General features: G+C 38.5%; 1 protein-coding gene across 5 annotated transcripts in view; it reads right to left on the bottom strand.

Moving 5' to 3' along the window:
- Tdrd1 (tudor domain containing 1) overlaps positions 1 to 17,170 on the bottom strand; it is a 44,848-nt gene extending 27,678 nt beyond the window's left edge. For 2 of the 5 annotated variants that reach the window (XM_005387815.1, XM_013515848.1), the window contains exons 1-6: positions 17,001 to 17,170; positions 9,253 to 9,568; positions 6,432 to 6,490; positions 2,533 to 2,674; positions 1,025 to 1,130; positions 224 to 284 (exon numbers count right to left, since the gene is read on the bottom strand). In XM_005387815.1, coding sequence (XP_005387872.1) covers positions 224 to 284; positions 1,025 to 1,130; positions 2,533 to 2,674; positions 6,432 to 6,490; positions 9,253 to 9,562 — 678 coding nt within the window. In that variant the 5' untranslated portion in view covers positions 9,563 to 9,568; positions 17,001 to 17,170. Of the gene's footprint in view, positions 1 to 223; positions 285 to 1,024; positions 1,131 to 2,532; positions 2,675 to 6,431; positions 6,491 to 9,252; positions 9,569 to 16,367; positions 16,386 to 16,805; positions 16,925 to 17,000 lie in introns of those variants that run through there. The other 3 variants (XM_005387817.2, XM_005387816.1, XM_005387818.2) reach the window with 3 other exon arrangements.
- Between the last annotated feature and the right edge of the window lie 1,193 nt (positions 17,171 to 18,363).

Raw genomic sequence — 18,363 nt, 5'->3', positions numbered from 1 at the left:
AAGATTTTACACCAAGACAGCCATCTCAAGAACTTTTTGCGCAAAGATTGGAAAGAAACAATTCTCAAAGACCCCTCAGTTATCAAATCCCATCAGTAGGGTGTACAGAATTAAAGGGAAATTTTTGTCTTTAAACATCTGTGAAGACGTGCGAGTACTTTAGCTTAAATCTTAATAAAGGAGAGTCGTTTAAAGTTTTCTCTAAAGATGAAGAATACTATACCTCATTTTTCACTTCCATGTTTGTTTCAAAAGGTGGCTTATTGTCTTCAAGTTTGTGGAAACTGAAATACAGCAACAGATTGCGATACTTATGCTACAGAGGCAACTAAGAGTAGAGGCCATTAGTCACAATTATCTGAGATTCTCAATGAACAAAATACAGGAAAAACAAAACAGCATCTCCCAGAGAATCCCAGCAGTAACCAAGTAAAACAATCCAGCGCTGCCTACGCTGGTTTACACTGTGTGCGCGCAGGTGTGCCTCCTCCAAAAGCTACCAACAGACAGAGGTATAGTCAATTGCCAAGCCTCAGTTTTCGTCTCTCTAAAATGGAGGTAATGTAACCCCTACATTAATAATAACAATAAACAACCCTACTAGATAGAGTTTTAAGGATCAAATGAGGTTATACATGAAACTGTTTTGTAAACCGGTAAATGTCACGCAAGTCAGATTTATGTATTTTAAAATTACAACTCAAGAAGCCCTGTGAAAATTACAAATAATTAAAACTCAGGCAAGCATTCATGATTAAAAGCAAGGATTTCTAAAATTCTAACCATTGCAAATTCACTTCCATTTCTAAATCTTAGTATGTACTAATTATACTAGTAAAACTAAGTTTATAGAGCTATTTACTTCCAGTTTATACATTTTGTTATACTTTAATAAATAGAAAGTACCCTTGACATACCTCTGGCCTGCTTAACTGATTAGATCCCTATTTTATCAAGAAAAAAAAAAAAAAAAAAAAAAAAACCTTTCCAATATTTCCCATGAATGAAGAGCATGAACACTTACTTTTGCTGGACAGGTTTACACACAATGCTGTGGGTGGACCAGTCCCTCCGCTGACACGCCGTGGAGCAGTAGTATGTCTGCTTGCACTGAGAGCACCTCAGTGACCCTGTGGGTACAACCTGGGACGTCACTGGAGGTATGTGCCAAGGATGTGACACTGAGATCAAGACATTTGCAAAAACTAAACATATCAAACATCATTCTGCAGAGCATCTCAAGAAGACTGGAGACAGTTGTGCTGTTTACGACTAGGTATTAAGATTTAACTTTTAAAACTCTCTCAAAATGCAGAGAAAAAGCATTGTAAGAATGAAAGTGAGAGGAAGGTAAGACTAGAGACATAAATGACTTCCTAAAAGAGAGCCTAGAAAATACAAAAGAAGAAACCAAAGCAAAGAGAAAACTGTTGTAATGGAAACTAGATAAAGTAGACTGAAATAGCTTATCGTGTATCATTAAAGAACAACAAAAAAATGCTAAGGAGATTCACACCCAGAAAAACCAAAAAGTTTTTGACAAAAGCTATTTTTAAAAAACCTTAGTATCCAGATGGAAGAAAACAGGTAATCTAAAAAAAAAAAAAAAAAAAAGGTAGTAAAAATAACAATAAACAAAAGTCAGGCTGGTATCAAATACTTCCACCCTAAAAGAAAGTGAACACATGCTGGGGATACATTTCAGTGGCACAAGCACCTGCTTGGCAAGCGCAAGGTCCTGAGTTTGAGTCGCAGTACCAAAAAAAAGTGAAAACAAAACCCATAAAATCCAAATAGCCAGTAAACATATAGAAGAATTGTTCAAGGCCATTGATCATGAGAGAACAACACATTAGAACAATGAGATACCACTGTACAACCATGAGATGAGTTATTACCAAAACAATGACAGTATCAAATGTTGGCAATGACATACAGCAAGCAAAGCTCATTACCAATGGGACTACCTTGGAAAATGGTTTGGCAGTTTCTTACAAAGTGGAAAGTATACCTGTCCTTTGACTCAGCAATTCTCCCCCTAAGTGTTCACTCAAGATAAATAAAAACACATGTCTATACAAAGACTTGGACAAAAATGTTCAGACCCATTCTAGTCATGCTAGCCCAAAGTTGGGCAAAGCCATGTTTATCAACAGGAAAATGAATAAACACACTGTGTCAGAAATGTTATATTGTACATGGTAAAGATAAGCAATTTTATCTGTCAGTTAAAAAAAATAGGAGCTGGGTATGTGGCTCAGTGGTAGAGTGCTTATCTAGCATTCAAGAGGCCCCTTAGTACTGCAAATACGATAAAGTGAAATAAACACATTATAATATAATCATATAATGGAATACTACTCAGCAACAAACAAAAAAATGATCATGGGTAGATTTTGCTACTAAAAGTTAAATGACAGCTAAATGACATATACATTATTTTATTTACACTCTGTTTAAAATTTTCCATTAATACAAATATTTTTACATATGTAGAATAATCCAGTGGACACCTAAGAGTACTATGCTTACCAAAAAGGCCACAGCGATGGCAAGTTGTTGACCGAAAAGGAAGTCGTAAAGAGTTGAAAAGTGCTGGATTATTTATAGACAAGGAATTCTTAAACTGGTGTGATTTTTTTGACTTCAGAGAAGGCACATTATTGGTAGGCGTCTATTAAGAACACAGAACAGCAGGATTAGAATTTGATAATAATTGCTTTTAACTACTAGATTTGAAACTTACTCTTTTGGTCAGACAGAATTTTCCCTATTCATCCAATTAAATACAACTAAAAACCCTAATCTTTTCTATAAAACAAATAAGAAGACTGAATGAGGAAGTATCTATACCATACTCAAGTTGATAAAACGATGACACCAGTAAGTTGTGTATATACAATGCAAAATCTATGGCAACCCACCAGAAAACGTACACAAAGTAATGTACTCAAAATCACTAGACAAATCAAAATGGGATTACAAAAATTGTTCAAAGAATCCATAAGGCAGAAAAACAGAACACAAATGGCAAACTTTAAGCACCCAAGTATCAAGAATTACTTTTAAATGTCAATGCCCTAAATGCACCAATTAAAAGATAGACTGGCAAAATACATTAAAAGACGTTAATTATATGCTATTAAGAAATTCATTCTATATTGTTCCTATGCTATTTCGTAAATGGATGTATGTTTATTACTGTGTGTTTCCTACAACCACCATTGAGAATAGTCAATGAATATTCAATTGGTCACTCATGTATAGCTCTATTTATTTTCTTTAGAAGCCACTTTGATGATACCAAAGTATAGTACAACAACCATTGATAATAACCTACCACTTTTGTCTGTAACTCACTATTATTTGTCTATTTGTTTTCCTGAGAGACTATCTTGTAGATAACAATATGTAAAACAACAACCACTGATACTTTCCTACCACTTTGTCTGTAATTCAGTAAGCCCCTCTATGACTATGTTATCCTTCTTTTACTCTATAAATAATAAAAAAAAAAGAAAAAAGAAATTCATTCCAAGTACAATGATATAAGCAGACTGGTAATAAAAAGATGGCTAAGTACCTCAAATAATAAGAACAGAATAGTTGAATTAATATCTGATAAACATTTTCAGAGGAAAGGAAATTACCAGAGAGACTATGATGACAAAAGTGTCAATGAAGACAGCAATTCTAAATGTGTATGGAACAAACAACACAGCTATAAAATGTAAAGCAACACTGGACTGCAAAGACAAATAGGCAATACATAATTGTTTTGTTTTGGCAGTACTGGGGCTGGAACCCAAGACCTTCACACTGAGCCACATCCCAGGTCCTTTTTTTTCTTTAATTTCAGATAAGTTTTCACTAAATTGCCCAGGCTGGGCTTGAACTTGGACTGTTCCTGCCTCAGCTTCCCAGAGTGCTGTTTCATAAATAAGTAAATTAACTAATTAATGAATTAACTAATTAATTAATTAACTAATTAAGGAGTAGGGATGTAGATCAGTAGTAGAGTGCTTGCCAACAAGTACAAGGCCCTGAGTTCAATCCCCATCACTGGGGAAAAAAAAACCATACAGTTACTAGTAAAGAACCGAGTGCTTTCTCCCTAATACCAGAAAGAAGGTCAATACATCCACTATCACCACACTTATTCGATAGAGCTCTTGCCAGTGCAATAAGGCAAGACCTGCCTCACACCCTTGTTCCAGCTGCTTATGTGAAGAAAATGGAGAAAGGGCAGGGTGACGGAGGCAATTGATTACATTTGCTTTATTCATGCTTTTTAAACTCCCCTGAGTCTGCCATTGCCTGAGACTAGAACAGTAGGTAGTACAGACGTGGGGCCTCATCATGTTGCGATTCCCAGTAAGTGAATATTACACCCCACAAGAAGGACTGTACTTCACACACTTGTCCTGTTTCCATTCTGTTGTCACCAATGTACTGTCATTCATGAAATTCCATGTATTTTAATTACAAATCTTGTGGGGAAAAGAAAACCACTATAAAGCATTAAAAAGAGTTCATACCCCCCAAAGAAGTGTGCACGTGTGAGTGTGTGTGTGTGCGTGTGTAAAAAAGTATACAAATATGGCTATGTAGAAAACTGCTTGGGATGTAGAAAAAGAGTTCTAGGTTAAGTGCTCAGCAAGGTCACAGAATACAAGATAGATACATAAAAATCCTATCTCTACATATTCGCAATAAATATGAGGACATACAAAGAGAAAAAAATATTATAAAAAATACTTTTTTTCTTTGAGGACATACAAAGGAAAAAAAATTAAAATAGCATTCAAAAAGTGAAAGTCATAAGCATTAATCTAACAAAACACACACAGGACTTGTAGGCTAAAAACTACAAAGTGAAAGAAATCAAAGATCTACATAAGTAGAATGACATTATTATGTTCAAGAATTGGAAGATTTAACTCAGCAAAAATGTCAATAATTTTCACACTGATATACAGGTTCATATCAAAATCCCAGCAAGATTATTTTATAGATATGAATTATTATTTTGAATGTATTTGAAGGCAGAAGATCTAGAATAGCTACATCAATTTTGAAAAAGAAAAAGTGGAATGAATCTCTGTACTCAATTGTAAGACTTACTATGTAGCTCTAATAATCAAGATTGTATGGTATTGGTGGAGGACTATATAGATTAATGAAAAACAATAGAGGGGCTGGGGATTTAGCTCAGCGGCACAGCGCCTGCCTGGCAAGTGTGAGGTTGTGAGTTTGTGAGTTCGATTCCCGGCGCTGGAAAAAAACAAAACAAAACAAAACAAAAAAATAGAAAAACCAGCAAAGAACTACAGAACTGAGAACTAAGACATAACCAAGATTTATGAGAGTTAGTAAAATAAAAATAGGAACATCACCAAATGCAGACAAAGATGCAGAGATCATTCACACATTCTTAGTGAACATGTAAAACGGTACAGTCACTCTACAGAACAGTTTGAGAGTTTCTTAAAATATGCAATAATTATATGACCGCAAGACTGCACTCCTAGGTATTTCTCTTACAGCAACAAAAACCTGAGTACTGCAGTTTTACTTTCAATAGCCAAAAGCTGGAATTAATGTAGATGTGTTAGTGGGTGAATGGTTAAGCAAGCTACGCATACCATGGAAGAATACACAGCAAGCAACAGAAAGGAACAAACTACTGATGGATAAAACAACCTAGATCAATTTCAAGAGAATTATTCAGAGTGAAAAAAGCCAATCTAAACAAGTTTTATACTAATTCCATCTCTACATTCCTAAATCATCACAATTGTGGAAATATAGGTAGTAATGGCTGCCAGAGTTTAAGGAGGGGGTAGCGGCATAAGGGAGGTGGATGCAACCATAGAGAAGCATATAAGGGGGCCTGGGGATATAGCTCAGTGGCAGAAGCGCCTGCCTGGCAAGCGCAAGGTTGTGAGTTCAATCCACAGTATTGCAAAAAACAAAAAAAAAAAAAAAAGAGAAGCATACGAGGAACTCTTGTAATGGTAGAAATATTCTGTATCTTCATTGTATCGATGTCAACAGCCTACTTTTAATATTGTTCTGCAGTTTGTTACTACTTAGGGAAACTGGATAAAGGTTACATAAAATCTTTATTTCTAACAACTGCCTGTAAATCTACATTATCTGAAAAGAAAACATTTTTTAAGGTACTAGGTTACAGAAAAGAAAACCAAGGTTGGAGGAATGGAGAATAAAACTAATCAAGGTGTAATGTGGATATGTACCAATTCCCCAAAATGACTGTAATTATGTATCACAAACATATACTAATAAATTTTTTAAAGAGAATCTGACCGTGAATTATTATCTAGAAATTGAGTATTTTTATCAGCACACCACAAAAATGTTAGAATATTTTACCCAAACAAAAATGCAAAATAGAAAAAATGACTTACAGGTTTTTCTTCTCGGGGTGGTAAATTATCTCCCACACTTAATGGTGACAGTGAGTCTCCTGGGAAAGAAAAACACAGTTCTTAATAAAAACCAAATATCATGATTTATTCCTGATAATGTAAAAGTACCATGAATTACCTGATATTCACATAACTGTCATTCCATAATGGTCTCATAACTACACCATAAATAAGGAGCATCCTACTTTTCCTTACAGAATATAAGGACTTGTCTAAAACTTTGACTACTGCTGTTCTCATTGTGAACTCTTCCCTATTCAAAAGACAGCAGTTCTCAAACTCTCTGAACTCAGAACCCATGTATACTCATAAAAATTACTGAAGAGCCCCAAGAGCTTCTGTTTACATGGCTTATGTCTATCAGTATTACTGTATGAGAAATTAAAACTAAATTTTAAAATACTCTTTTAAAAATAAGTGTATTACATACTGACATAATTTGTTTTAAAAAGAACCTTTCAAAACAAAAAAGTGCTAAAAAGTTTACATTTTTGTATACCTAATGTTTACCTTAACAAAAGATAGCTGGATCAAAAAAATATATATATATGTATATATATATGAGTATATATGTCTTTACATTCGATTTATCATATGGTACTTTGACTGAAGAAGATCTGGCCTCACAGAGACATCACTGACAAAAGGAGGAGTATTCAATGTCCTTCTCAGACACTTTTAAAATAGGTAATCCCAAGTGGTAGCTTCTTAACCACAGCAAAGACTCTAAACCACACTATTGTCTTATATGAGAATTAACTGATTTTCCCTGACCTTTGGGTAGACTTTTAACCACCTGGAGAAGGTTGGTTCACCCAATTACACAGAGTTGTCAAATGCTGACATATTTCATTAAATAATATCATGTGTTACTACAATGTGTTACTATCACATATATCTCACAAGAAAAGATTTAAATACTTGGGGCGCTGTTAAATTCAGAGTGGCAGACAAATTTCCTGCAATCCTACTTTGCTGGAAAATTCAAATTTTATCATTGGCAACAAAATATTGTCAGATGTCTTTGAAGTAACAAGCTCACTTAGCCAACTCTTTAGAAAATGCTTGGTCAATACCTAAGTCCAAATAATCAAAGTTTGTCATTCACACAAGAAAGTGTTCCAAGAAAAAAGTTTGTAACTCAGTCACATCCTTGCTTTTCATACTTTAGAAGGTGGGAGCAGTTCTTACTTCATTACACAAAAGAAGAAAAATACCTGTACACAAGGATCAAGGTTTAATAAAAATAATCTTTACAGTTTCATTGGAGAGATTTTAAAGAGAAATTGGCACTTCTGGGTTTCATTTAACTGCAGGTGCCTAGTAAAGACATTCAATGACCATCAGCCCACAATGGTGCCTTGGCCTTAAACTGAGCTATAGCATAAAGCTAATGCAGCTGACCCATCGTTGCTTTCGCATTGGGTGTAAAGTCAGCGTGGAAAGAAATGGCCAAAAATGTTTTAATGTCTTTAAAATGGTTTTGAATTCCCAAGGACATCTAGAAGTCCAAGAGTCATACTTGGAGGATTATATCAAATAATATTAAAAGATCATGCCATACACCTTCACAGAGGCTAAATTCCACCAGGTCCTACCCTCCTTCAAAAGCACAGTTTTAGAATTAGGACAAAAAGAATAATTGTATCATGTGAAACCAGTTAATATCTTTCTGAGCCATTATTTGCAAAATTTGTGTGGTATTTTAAAATATGGCCAGTCTTCAGAACACCCACAAAAAAGCCAATGTAATTCTTTCCTACATTTCTAATACATTTCTCTGTAGGAGGAAAAAAGCTCATCCATACTCATTCTCTCCTGAGGAATCCATTCTGTGATTAATCAAGCCAAAGGCAACTACTGTACATATTTGGTTTTCCTTCTAAATTGGTAACTAAATACAAATACAGTAAGGTGGTCACTTGGCTGTTTCAGTCATTAGCCCACTGATGTGTGGTTACAATGGGTGATCGAAATATACAGTGAATTTATTGTAGTAAGAGACAAACTGCCATTAATTAATCTCTCTCAAAATACTCTCCCTGTTGCTTCAGATACACTTATCTCTTCATACTTGCCACTTTGTGAAGCAGTGCTGGAAGCCCTCTCTTTTGTCTTTAAGTGGAGTGATCAAAAATACAGTGAATGCTGCTGCTGAGTGTCATCTAATGGAAAAGCAGGCTGTAAAGTGCTGTGTCCTCATCCACCTTATGCACAGTGCCAACTGTGTGACTGCTGGCTTTTCTCTGAAGTCAAAATGACCATGAGGAGTAAATATTTTGAGATGATTCAGGATAGCAAGGTGGTCACGATAGTGCAACTAAAGACACTCATGGAAAAGGACTTCCAGAACTGTTTCAGAAAGAGGCAAGAAAGGTGGGATAAGTGTATCTGAAGCAACAGGAGTACTCTGATGGGAATTAATGACAATGTGTCTTTTGTTGTAATAAGTTTTTTAAAAATTTAAGCATTCACTGTATTTTAAAATCATACTGTGTATCTATTATATAATACACTTTTTTGCGATAAGTCAGAGACACTATCAGAATCAAGAAGTAGAGAGCCTAAGACAGTGTGAGTGTGTATGCCTCTTATCCCAGCAATCTTGGAGGCTAAAGCAGGAGGACTGCAAGTTAAAACTCAGCCTGCACAACTCAGTGACTTAGTAAGACTCTGTTTCAAAATTTAAAAAACAAGCAATGAAAAATGGGCAAGTGATGTAGCTTGGGACAAAGGCATTGGGGTCCAATCCCTAAAAGGACCCCGACACAAAAATTGAAAGCCAGCGGTTTTCACTCACCTGCCTTTCTGTTTTCTTTGGATCCAACCACCTCACCATTGATGCCACCAGCACTTGAAGATACTGAAGTGTCTTCTTGACTAGCTAAATACTGTCTGGTTTGCTCACAAAGCAAAAAATTGTTCTCATTTCCATTCTCTGGACTTTTCAACCTGAAATTAGGATGGTTATGATGTCCTCCAGGAGTTCTCACAGAATCGTGTGATGGAAGCTTGACTTCACCTTCTTCAAAATTAAATGGCTCTGCCATTTGACAAGTAGATGCTTCCAAGTTTCTTGACATTATATTAAGTGGTAATTTAACATCCATAGAAGTCTAAGGAAGGAAATATATTGAAGAAGAAACTTACAAAAGTAGAACTGCAAGCACAGGTGACTTCTTTCAAATATTTATGTAAGAGGTAATTTCCATGAACTATTCCAAAGCACATTTAACTCTGACATTCAAACCTGGCCTAGAGGTACAAGAAGAGAAGAATTCTCTTTGGATAAGTACAAGCTTCAAGTTTAAAAGAATTCAACAGACCAATAAGAGACATTTAAAAAGTAATCTCAGAGTTCCACACCGTTGCTCACAGTTAAGAGCTTGTGAAGCACCAGGAATGAAAAAGGTCTTTCATGTTTTAAAAGAAGTATTTCCAATCTAAAACCTACACCTTATTGTGAAATACAGCAGAAACTTGTTTAAATGAGGTTCTCTCTCTCTCTCTCTCTCCCCCTCCCCCTCCCCCTCTCCCTCTTTCTCTCTCTGCTTTTGCTGTCTTCTGCTGCCATGAACTGTTGCCCCTCTGATTTCAAGGCAGGGTGGCCCATGGCAATCAATCAGGTCATCACCCACCTCTGCCCTCTCAGAACCCTCTACTTTGTGGTACACAAGTCCTCAAAAATGCTAAACTACTACCCAGAATGCCTTCACTTCGCCACCTGCCTCATCAACCCCACCTATCTTTGACAATTCATCTCAGCTGACCCTATTCTCTCCTGTTTTCTCAAACACTGTTTTGATAATCTCCACCTGAATTTCCATAGTTTACAAGCTGTGCTTATTTTTTAAGGATCATATCTATGTATATACCTTTAGCAAAAAATAAATTAAGACATTATTGCATGCTTTCATTTTTAATTTGTTTCAAAGTGCCCCAAGAAACTTTATCCAGAAAGGATGGTGGCTTGTGGTTTTTTTATTGCTCTTCAAGAATACCAAATTTCCTGTCCCAGGGGAGAATCGTTTAAAGTGGACAAACAATTCCGCCTTTTGAAGTAGTGGCTGGTTTTATATTTAAATTGGAGGCAAAATTTCTACCTATTTTCCCTACTCAAAGGATAAAAAAGTTAAAGAGAGGTGAAAGTGACGCTGGGGATTTAGCTTAGAGGCATGGTGCCTGCCTGGTAAGCGCAAGGTCGTGAGTTCGATTTCCGGTACCGGAAAAAAAAACAAAAAAACCCCAAAGAGCTGAATGTATGAGTAATGCCTAAATTATTGTTTACCATGGTCTTGAACGAAAAATAAAATTTTTTCTCTTACTCTCACACAACTTCCATGTCATGTCGTTTTAGAAATTAGGTATACCCTAATCCAGTAACAATACATAAAAGATTTTAAAAAGAAATACATAGGCACACTCAAAGGTATAGCACTTTTATTGGGCCAGATCCTGGGAAGATCCCTAACAGAAAGTCCCCAGGCATGCAATTATGATGGAGACCCTGTAGCTGCCAAGGAAAATACACCAGTACCAACAAACCTGCCCAATTCAAAGGAACAGGTTGAGAACCACAATATTAGATGATAATGCAGGTGCTGATATGTCTATGTTAGAAAAGGAAATCACCGTGACGGTGGTGGTAGGGATGAACACTATGAGCGCTGAGTAATTCTACCTCTGTACCAGAAAAACTTTGCATTAAAATATTAGCATAACTACCAGAGTAGAACCACAAAGTCTAACTTAAGAACATGGAACACAGACAACATCAAGTAAGATGACAGAATCAAGCCCAAGTAATCCCTGGGTTAGTCTCAATTAGAAGAGAGAGAGAGAGAGAGATGCAAGGAGAAAAACTTTCAGTTAGATGGATACACAAAATGGACATATAAAATAAAAAATTATACAGTTAGGTTGAAAATAAAAGGATTAAAAAACATGCTATGCAAATAACCAAAATTATGGTGGAATGTTATTATTAACAGCAGATCAAACAGAACTCAAGGTAGAAAATACTGAGACAAAACACACACACACACACACACACACACACACACACTTTACATGGATGAAAGAAACACACTAAAGAAAAACAGTAGTAGCCAGAAATCTGAGTCATAAGGGTGTCACTTTGAGATGAAGGAAGCAAAACTGGATAAGAAATTCAATCTATAATGATAAAGACCTTAGACACAAACTGATAAAACAGAAAACAAGCAGTGATATGGAATCTTTTGGTAACAAAATAAACTTGATCTAATAGGGATTAATACAACAATATTCACCTTTCCACTGAGCATATAATAAACTACAGAGACCACATTAACTTCAAAAAACATAGGTATCATACAGGCCACATCATTCTTCTATGTTTACATTTATGTGAAGAGTTTGTGGTGCTGCAGTTTTTTAAAGTGGCAATGTATCACAGAAGGAGATGACAGCAAACATGACTACAAAAACAACGAAGACTATATGAAAATGAGTTAAACAGGGTAGGAAATAAGTATCACCCCAAAGATGACAAGTTTGGTATCTTTTCAAACATGGGATAAACTGCCTCAACCTGTGCAGCCAGTGGGGTCCTGAGAGGGGGCAATGGGAGATTAAGAAAAAACTAGACACATACTAAAAGGAAGGCTGGGGTCTGGTGGGACCTGACCTCTCTGATGGAGAGGCAGTGACAACCCAGAACAGCCTGAGTCTTTACTATACACAATGAAAAAGGGAGCAAGCATGAGATAGGGCCAAAAATGAAAGGTCTCAGTGTTTTGCTGAGAACACTGAAAATGAAACATTCTCAGAGCTATCTCTGCTGTAGTTAACAGGGAATTAACAGGTTGGACTGGCTTTGCTCTGGTCCCAAGGAGTTTGCTGACCTCTCCCTTAGCTGCTCCCCACCATAAAAAAATAAAAACATCAGGGTACTGTAGCAGACACTGTGCAAATGCTATTTTCAGTCTGAGATTTGCTGACTATCATTAGTTACAATACTGCCCATAGTCAAAGTTCTTCTGAGTGGGACTTCTAAGAAAGCTCCACCCTTTCCTAATGAACAGGGTTAGCTCTGGCTGATGGGGTCCTTGACCCCTTTCATCTTGCAATCCCTGGTGTAAATTTTTTTCAAAATTCAAACTGAAATAATTATATATTGTTTTCTGCCTAGAATGGGTAAAATTTAAAAGGCCTATCATTACTGAAGGGAATAAAATTAATAATGTATGCTTATTTTCTGGGAAACTGTGTGCGTGCATGTCTGTGTGTGTGTGTGTCTGTGTGCATATGTGATCCTAAAAAGTATTCCCCCCTGACTTGGTCACTATTTCTAAAAATTACCTCATTAAAATAATCCAAACTACAGAAACATACTGCTTGTACAATTGCATGTATAAAATGTATGTTATTTAAAAGTCAAAGTCAGAGAAGGCTAACAATGATACTTCTCCTAGAAAAAAATACTAAACTATCATTTAGAATACTAGTTTCCAAACAAACCGTAAAATGTCTGTTAAAATGTAAATGGAAAAAAAATCAGAAAAAAACTGTATATTCAGTGTAATTATAACTGCAAAAGGAAATACATGTTAAAATGAATGAAATTCACTAAACTTTAAATAATGAGTATTCTGGTGAATAAGGAAATAATTTTCAGTCTTTTTCACCTTACAGATTATATCTAGGATAAACTACAGTCACCCCCTTCTCAAAACAGTGGCTCCAGAAACAGCTTTTCATAATTTGTCCTGATCTATAAGACTGCCAGTCAGTCCAGTCAGCTCCTCACCACTCTGTATCACCTAACAAACCTATAGACAGGTTTGTCTTCTAGCTGCTTGAATGCAGGAACCATTTCTTATTTTAAAAAGTGAAAAAAAAAAAAAAAAAAAAACAACCAGCCATAGCAGCCAGTCTGGTGTTTTGTACAATGAGGTGTTCAAAATAAATTTGTATGATAAAAACTATTTTATGTTTTCATGACAACCTGGAGGAAAAATGAAACTCACTGATGAAATGGCATCAAGCAGTTTTAAATGCAGAATCAGATTATGTCCTATTTACTGAAAGTTAAGAGCAAAACCTCATGCCTTGCATCAGCTCTTCCCAAACTCAAATATCTGTAAATATATTTCACCTTAATAACATTGATCTTAGACTCACTGTGAAACAGCATTTAGAGCAGCAAATAGAATGTAAGCTTAAAAGAATGTCCACCGGTAGAATGTTTCAGATTAAAAGATACTGCCTTAATCTATTCAGAAATCCCCATGACAAAATCCATGCAAATACACAGTCAGATCTATTTTGAAACTAAATGCTTCAAACTTTCTTTTATTTGGGGACAGTTAATTGTTCTAACACACACACACACACAGGTTCTCTTCCCAGCTGAACCTCTGTTGCTGCCTGTGACCACTTTTCAATTATCTGAGACAGCCAGGATATTTCCTTTCCTTCAGGCCTTTTGCCTAATGATACAATGCCTTCTAAATTCTGCACAATTCTGGATTTTTCTCTCATTAGTCAGAGACTCTCCTACACATGTCACTCAAAAATGAGGACAAAATTTCAGATGTGGCCTGACAGCCGGTAAACAGGAAAGTCATAACTCTATATCCCTGACTTCAAACATTGGCTTTTACAGGAGGCAGCCAGGCTACAGTGAATCCAAATAAAATTCCCAGTCACCTAAAATCTTTTGAAACTTAATTTTTTAAACTATCACATCACTAAATTGACACTTTTGATTTACAGTTCTATAATTTTTAGAAATTGAACTCTAATTTTTAGGATTAAACACATGGGTTCATGCTTGCTAGGCAAGCAGTCGACCAATGAGCTGTATCCCCAGCTTTTTTTTTTCTTTGAGACAGTGTCTCACTACATTGTTCAGCCTGGTGTCTAACTTGTAATCCTCCTGACTCAGCCTCCCAAGTAGTTGCAATTAGGTGTGTGCCACTAAGCTCAGCTGAGTTCTATGAATTTTAACACATATATACATTTATGTGTATCAGCACATAAAGGACATAAAGAGGCTTTTAAGTTTGAATTTTGACATTTAAAAACATCTGTAAGATTTTGCAGGTACATTATATGTACTTAACATTATCCTATGTTAACCACCTGGCGTATTTGAATCTCAGGTGGGACCCTATGGTGTAACACTGTGCTTCCCAGCCTCAGGCAGCAGACTTCTAATCTATATATAAAGAGAGCTATATGGGGGGGGGCAGTTATTACTGCAAGGATCACAGGCTAATACCAGTTCTAAAACAATTTCTTTCATATATAATCCAGTATTTTTATGTCTACTGGTGACTAATAGTACTGTATTTTATCCTCTCAGAATTCCTTACCTAAGGAAGAGGCTGGTTTGAAGGCTTTCCAGAGGTCTCTATTAAAAGGATCTTTATATTCTCAGGATCCAGAATCACTAATTTCTCTGGTACTACTCACAAAAATGAGGCATAGGAGAGATAAGAGCTCAAGCTGTCTCTCAGAGGCTCTGCGCAGGCCCTCCCACTCTCTCCACCATGTGACTACCCAGTGATAAGACTATCTAGGGAGACCATCACCTGAGTTCAAGCATTTTTGCCTGGCACCATGATTTCAGACTTCCAGCCTCCATAACTGTGAGAATTAAATGTGGCCTCAGCTTTGTTTCTGTGCTTCACGCTTTGATCCCCAAAGGATGTGATGCTCCCTAAGGGCAGACCCTCTCTCAGGCCCTCAGAATTCCACTCCTCTGTCTCTCAAGCTGTTGTGAGTGCCCAAGGATACACTCCTAACCTTTAAGTAAGCCCTCTCTTTTCTCTCCAGGAGACCAGAACCTAGAGGACAGAACAAATCCCCAGCAAGTTAATCATCTTGAGAACAAGACTAAATGCAGAGATACTCAACTGTAATAGAATGTCCTCTTCACAGTTTGCTTTGAAAGGTTTGCAAGCCTGTAATCCCAACACTCTGGGAAGCTGAGGCCAAGGTTACAAATTCAAACCTAGCCTAGGTACTAGTGACTTAGTAAGGCACTCTCTCAGAAAAAGGGGAGGTGGCAGGGGGCACAGCTCAATGTGAAGGCCCTGTGTTCAATCCCCATTACTGAGAAAAAAGTTTGCTTTTGTCATCCTGCTAACGTTACTAAGCATTCCAGAAGAGTCATTCTACACTGTTTTAAAGCTCCAAACTCAATGTTTTAGTCAAGCATACTTTGAACTCAGATCCAAGTCCCACTTTCCTCACTTGGCAATGCTATCTTGAGCTAATCGTGTCATCTTTCTAAGATTCCTTGATTGTATAATGTGGGCAGTAGACTTCCTAATAAATTCTGCACATGGAGATTTAATGAGACTACCTAAACCACCTAGCACGTGGTGGCTGATGAAGTGCTTAAGGGGTAGCTACTGCCAAACCAGGAGTTGCCTGCCTGTAATCCCAGCTACGATGGGAGACTGAGACAGGAGGATTGCAAATTAAAACAGATCAGTTTGGGCCATTTAGTCAGACTTCATCTCAAAGTACAATTTACAAAGGACTGGGGATGTAGTTCAGCAATAAAGCACTTGCCTAGCATGGGTGAGAACCTGATCAATCTCCAGTACAAAAAAAAGAAAAGAAAACCAGCAAGCAATTATTTCTACTCCCAGCCCCTCCTCTCTGCCTCAGTATTAGGGATCCAACCCAGGGCCTCGAGCATGCTATTGCCAAGCACTGCACCCCGAGCTACATCTCCAGCCCTCTACTTGCACACCCACACTCTCTCACACACACATTTCCCTCGTATAAGGAACTAGTTTGTACATTTAACATGCAGATAATTTGAGTATTACAATATTTCTTTACTCCCCAAAAGCAGTGAGGGGAAATTGGGAAGTTGAATTACTTGCTAACCCCCAACCCCACCCAGCACCTTACTCAGCTCAGATGAAAATCCACGTGAGACTCCTGGTTGTGCAACTCTGCATACAGCACCCTGGCGTCTCACCAAGGGAACTAAAAGCACTTGCTCTAACTGCAGAGGCCCAAAGGGCAGCCACAGCAGGGGCCCTCGAAAAGCCAACTCAAAAGCAGCTGGCACACAGCAGACGCACTACAAACGCTCGTTAAGGAAACCAGCGCCCACTCACGTCTAAGTGAGCTCAGCGGTGCATCGTCCTCGCCTACCTTCGGTGGTATTAAGAGGAAAAGCCTAGCGTTAATATTGTTTGCAGTCTAGCTTTTGCGTTAAACGAAAGCACCGAATCCACCAACAAGCAGTGCTATTTCCAAAGCTACAGGAGGGCTCCTGCTCGCCCACACCCCAATTCCTGCCTCTTTCCCGTCTACCCATCTCAACACCCCCCACCCCCAGACCTGTGCTCTCCAGCCTGCGTGCCAAGGTCTCCCCTACCCTTCCTCCATCCGCTCTGCACTTCCAGCCTCGCAAGCGTTCCGGCCCGACTTCAACGCCCACTCTCAACGTCCAGCGCCCAACGCCCGCAGCCAACGCCCGAGGCCCGGTCGCCCTCAGGCTGCCCCCTCCCTCCCCCGGCGCCCGGGAACCCAGACCTGGAACGAGGCGGAAGCGCGGCGGACCCCGACCAGTCTCCGAAGGCCGGTGGTGGTGGCGACTGCCAGTGCCAAGAGCCCGGCGGCCCAGGTACCCTCCCAAGCTCTCGCCTCGCTTCAAATGCCCAGCTGGGCCTCCGCGGTCCCGCGTGGCGCCTGCGCAGTCTGCGCCCACGTGCGCCCACGTGCGCCCTCTGGCTCCCCGGAAGCTCTCCTAACCTGCGGTGCGTCCTGCTGCACTGCCTTTGACTGCGAGCTCCCGCACGCTCTGCAGAAACTTTGCTTACTTGCTTAGCTTCTTTTAGAGTCGACAGGAGCTCTGTGGGCACATTTTGAACGCAAAGACGCAGTCCTTGCCTCTGTGCAAGTAATTTGAGTCGCTCAAGCCACTTAAAAGTTCTTTGGGTTTCCCAAATTAATCCACTCTCTCTCTCTCTGCGGGTCTTGGAAACGAAAGTTTAAATTCATGCTATGACTTGATGTTGGACCTGATCATCTGGCTGAGGTAGTGAATGTTAGAATTGGCTACTGTACTTATCTCCCTTTCATAGTAAATACTTAGGGAGGAAGCCATTATGTGAAGCCCATATTTGAGTAGGGTACATCAACATGTCCTAGGCTATGTTATAAATTTTTTGCTCCAAACTTGCAATCAGACCTCCTAACTTTTCAGTCCAGATAACTTTTAGTGGGGATTGATAGATATCATAGTCTGGAGAGTAGGGTGTGCCTTGGGTGGTTGTAGGCTTTTTTAATGAGCAGATTTACTGCTTGCCCCGCCCCCATGCTGGGGAATCAAGCCCAAGGTCTTGTAACAAGTTAGGCAAGTCCTCTACCACCCAGCTACACCCACAGCCCTCAACTTCTTAATTAAAAAAAAAAAACAACAAAAAACACCATGAGCTTATTCTGGTATTTCTTTCTTTCTTTCTTTCTTTTTTTTTTTTTTTTCTTTTTGAGACAGGGTCTCGCTATGCAGTTCAGGCTAGCCTTGAGCTCACTTTGTAGCCCAGGTTAGCCTCGAACTCGCAACGATCCTCCTGCCTCAGCCTCCCGAGTGCTGGGATTGCAGGTGTGCGCCACCACGCCCTGATTTATTCTGATATTTCTAAATGCAAATACAAGCGGGGAGTGGTGGTACACGCCTGTAATCCCAGTGTTCGGAAGGCTGAGGCAGGAGGATCCTTGGGAGTGTGAGACCAGCCTGGGCTACAAAGTGAGCTCAAGGCCAGCCTGAACTGCATAGCAAGACCCTGTCCCAAAAAGACCAAAAAAAAAGAAGAGGACCTTGCGACCCACATTTTGTGGTTGGTTGTAGGCTGTCATTAGATTTTACTTTGAAAATACTATTAATTCCAGAGAA

Source organism: Chinchilla lanigera, unplaced genomic scaffold (assembly GCF_000276665.1).
Source record: "Chinchilla lanigera isolate Chin_1 unplaced genomic scaffold, ChiLan1.0 scaffold00030, whole genome shotgun sequence".
NCBI classification, from domain to species: domain Eukaryota; kingdom Metazoa; phylum Chordata; class Mammalia; order Rodentia; family Chinchillidae; genus Chinchilla; species Chinchilla lanigera.
This window is presented reverse-complemented; position numbering and strand designations above follow the sequence as displayed.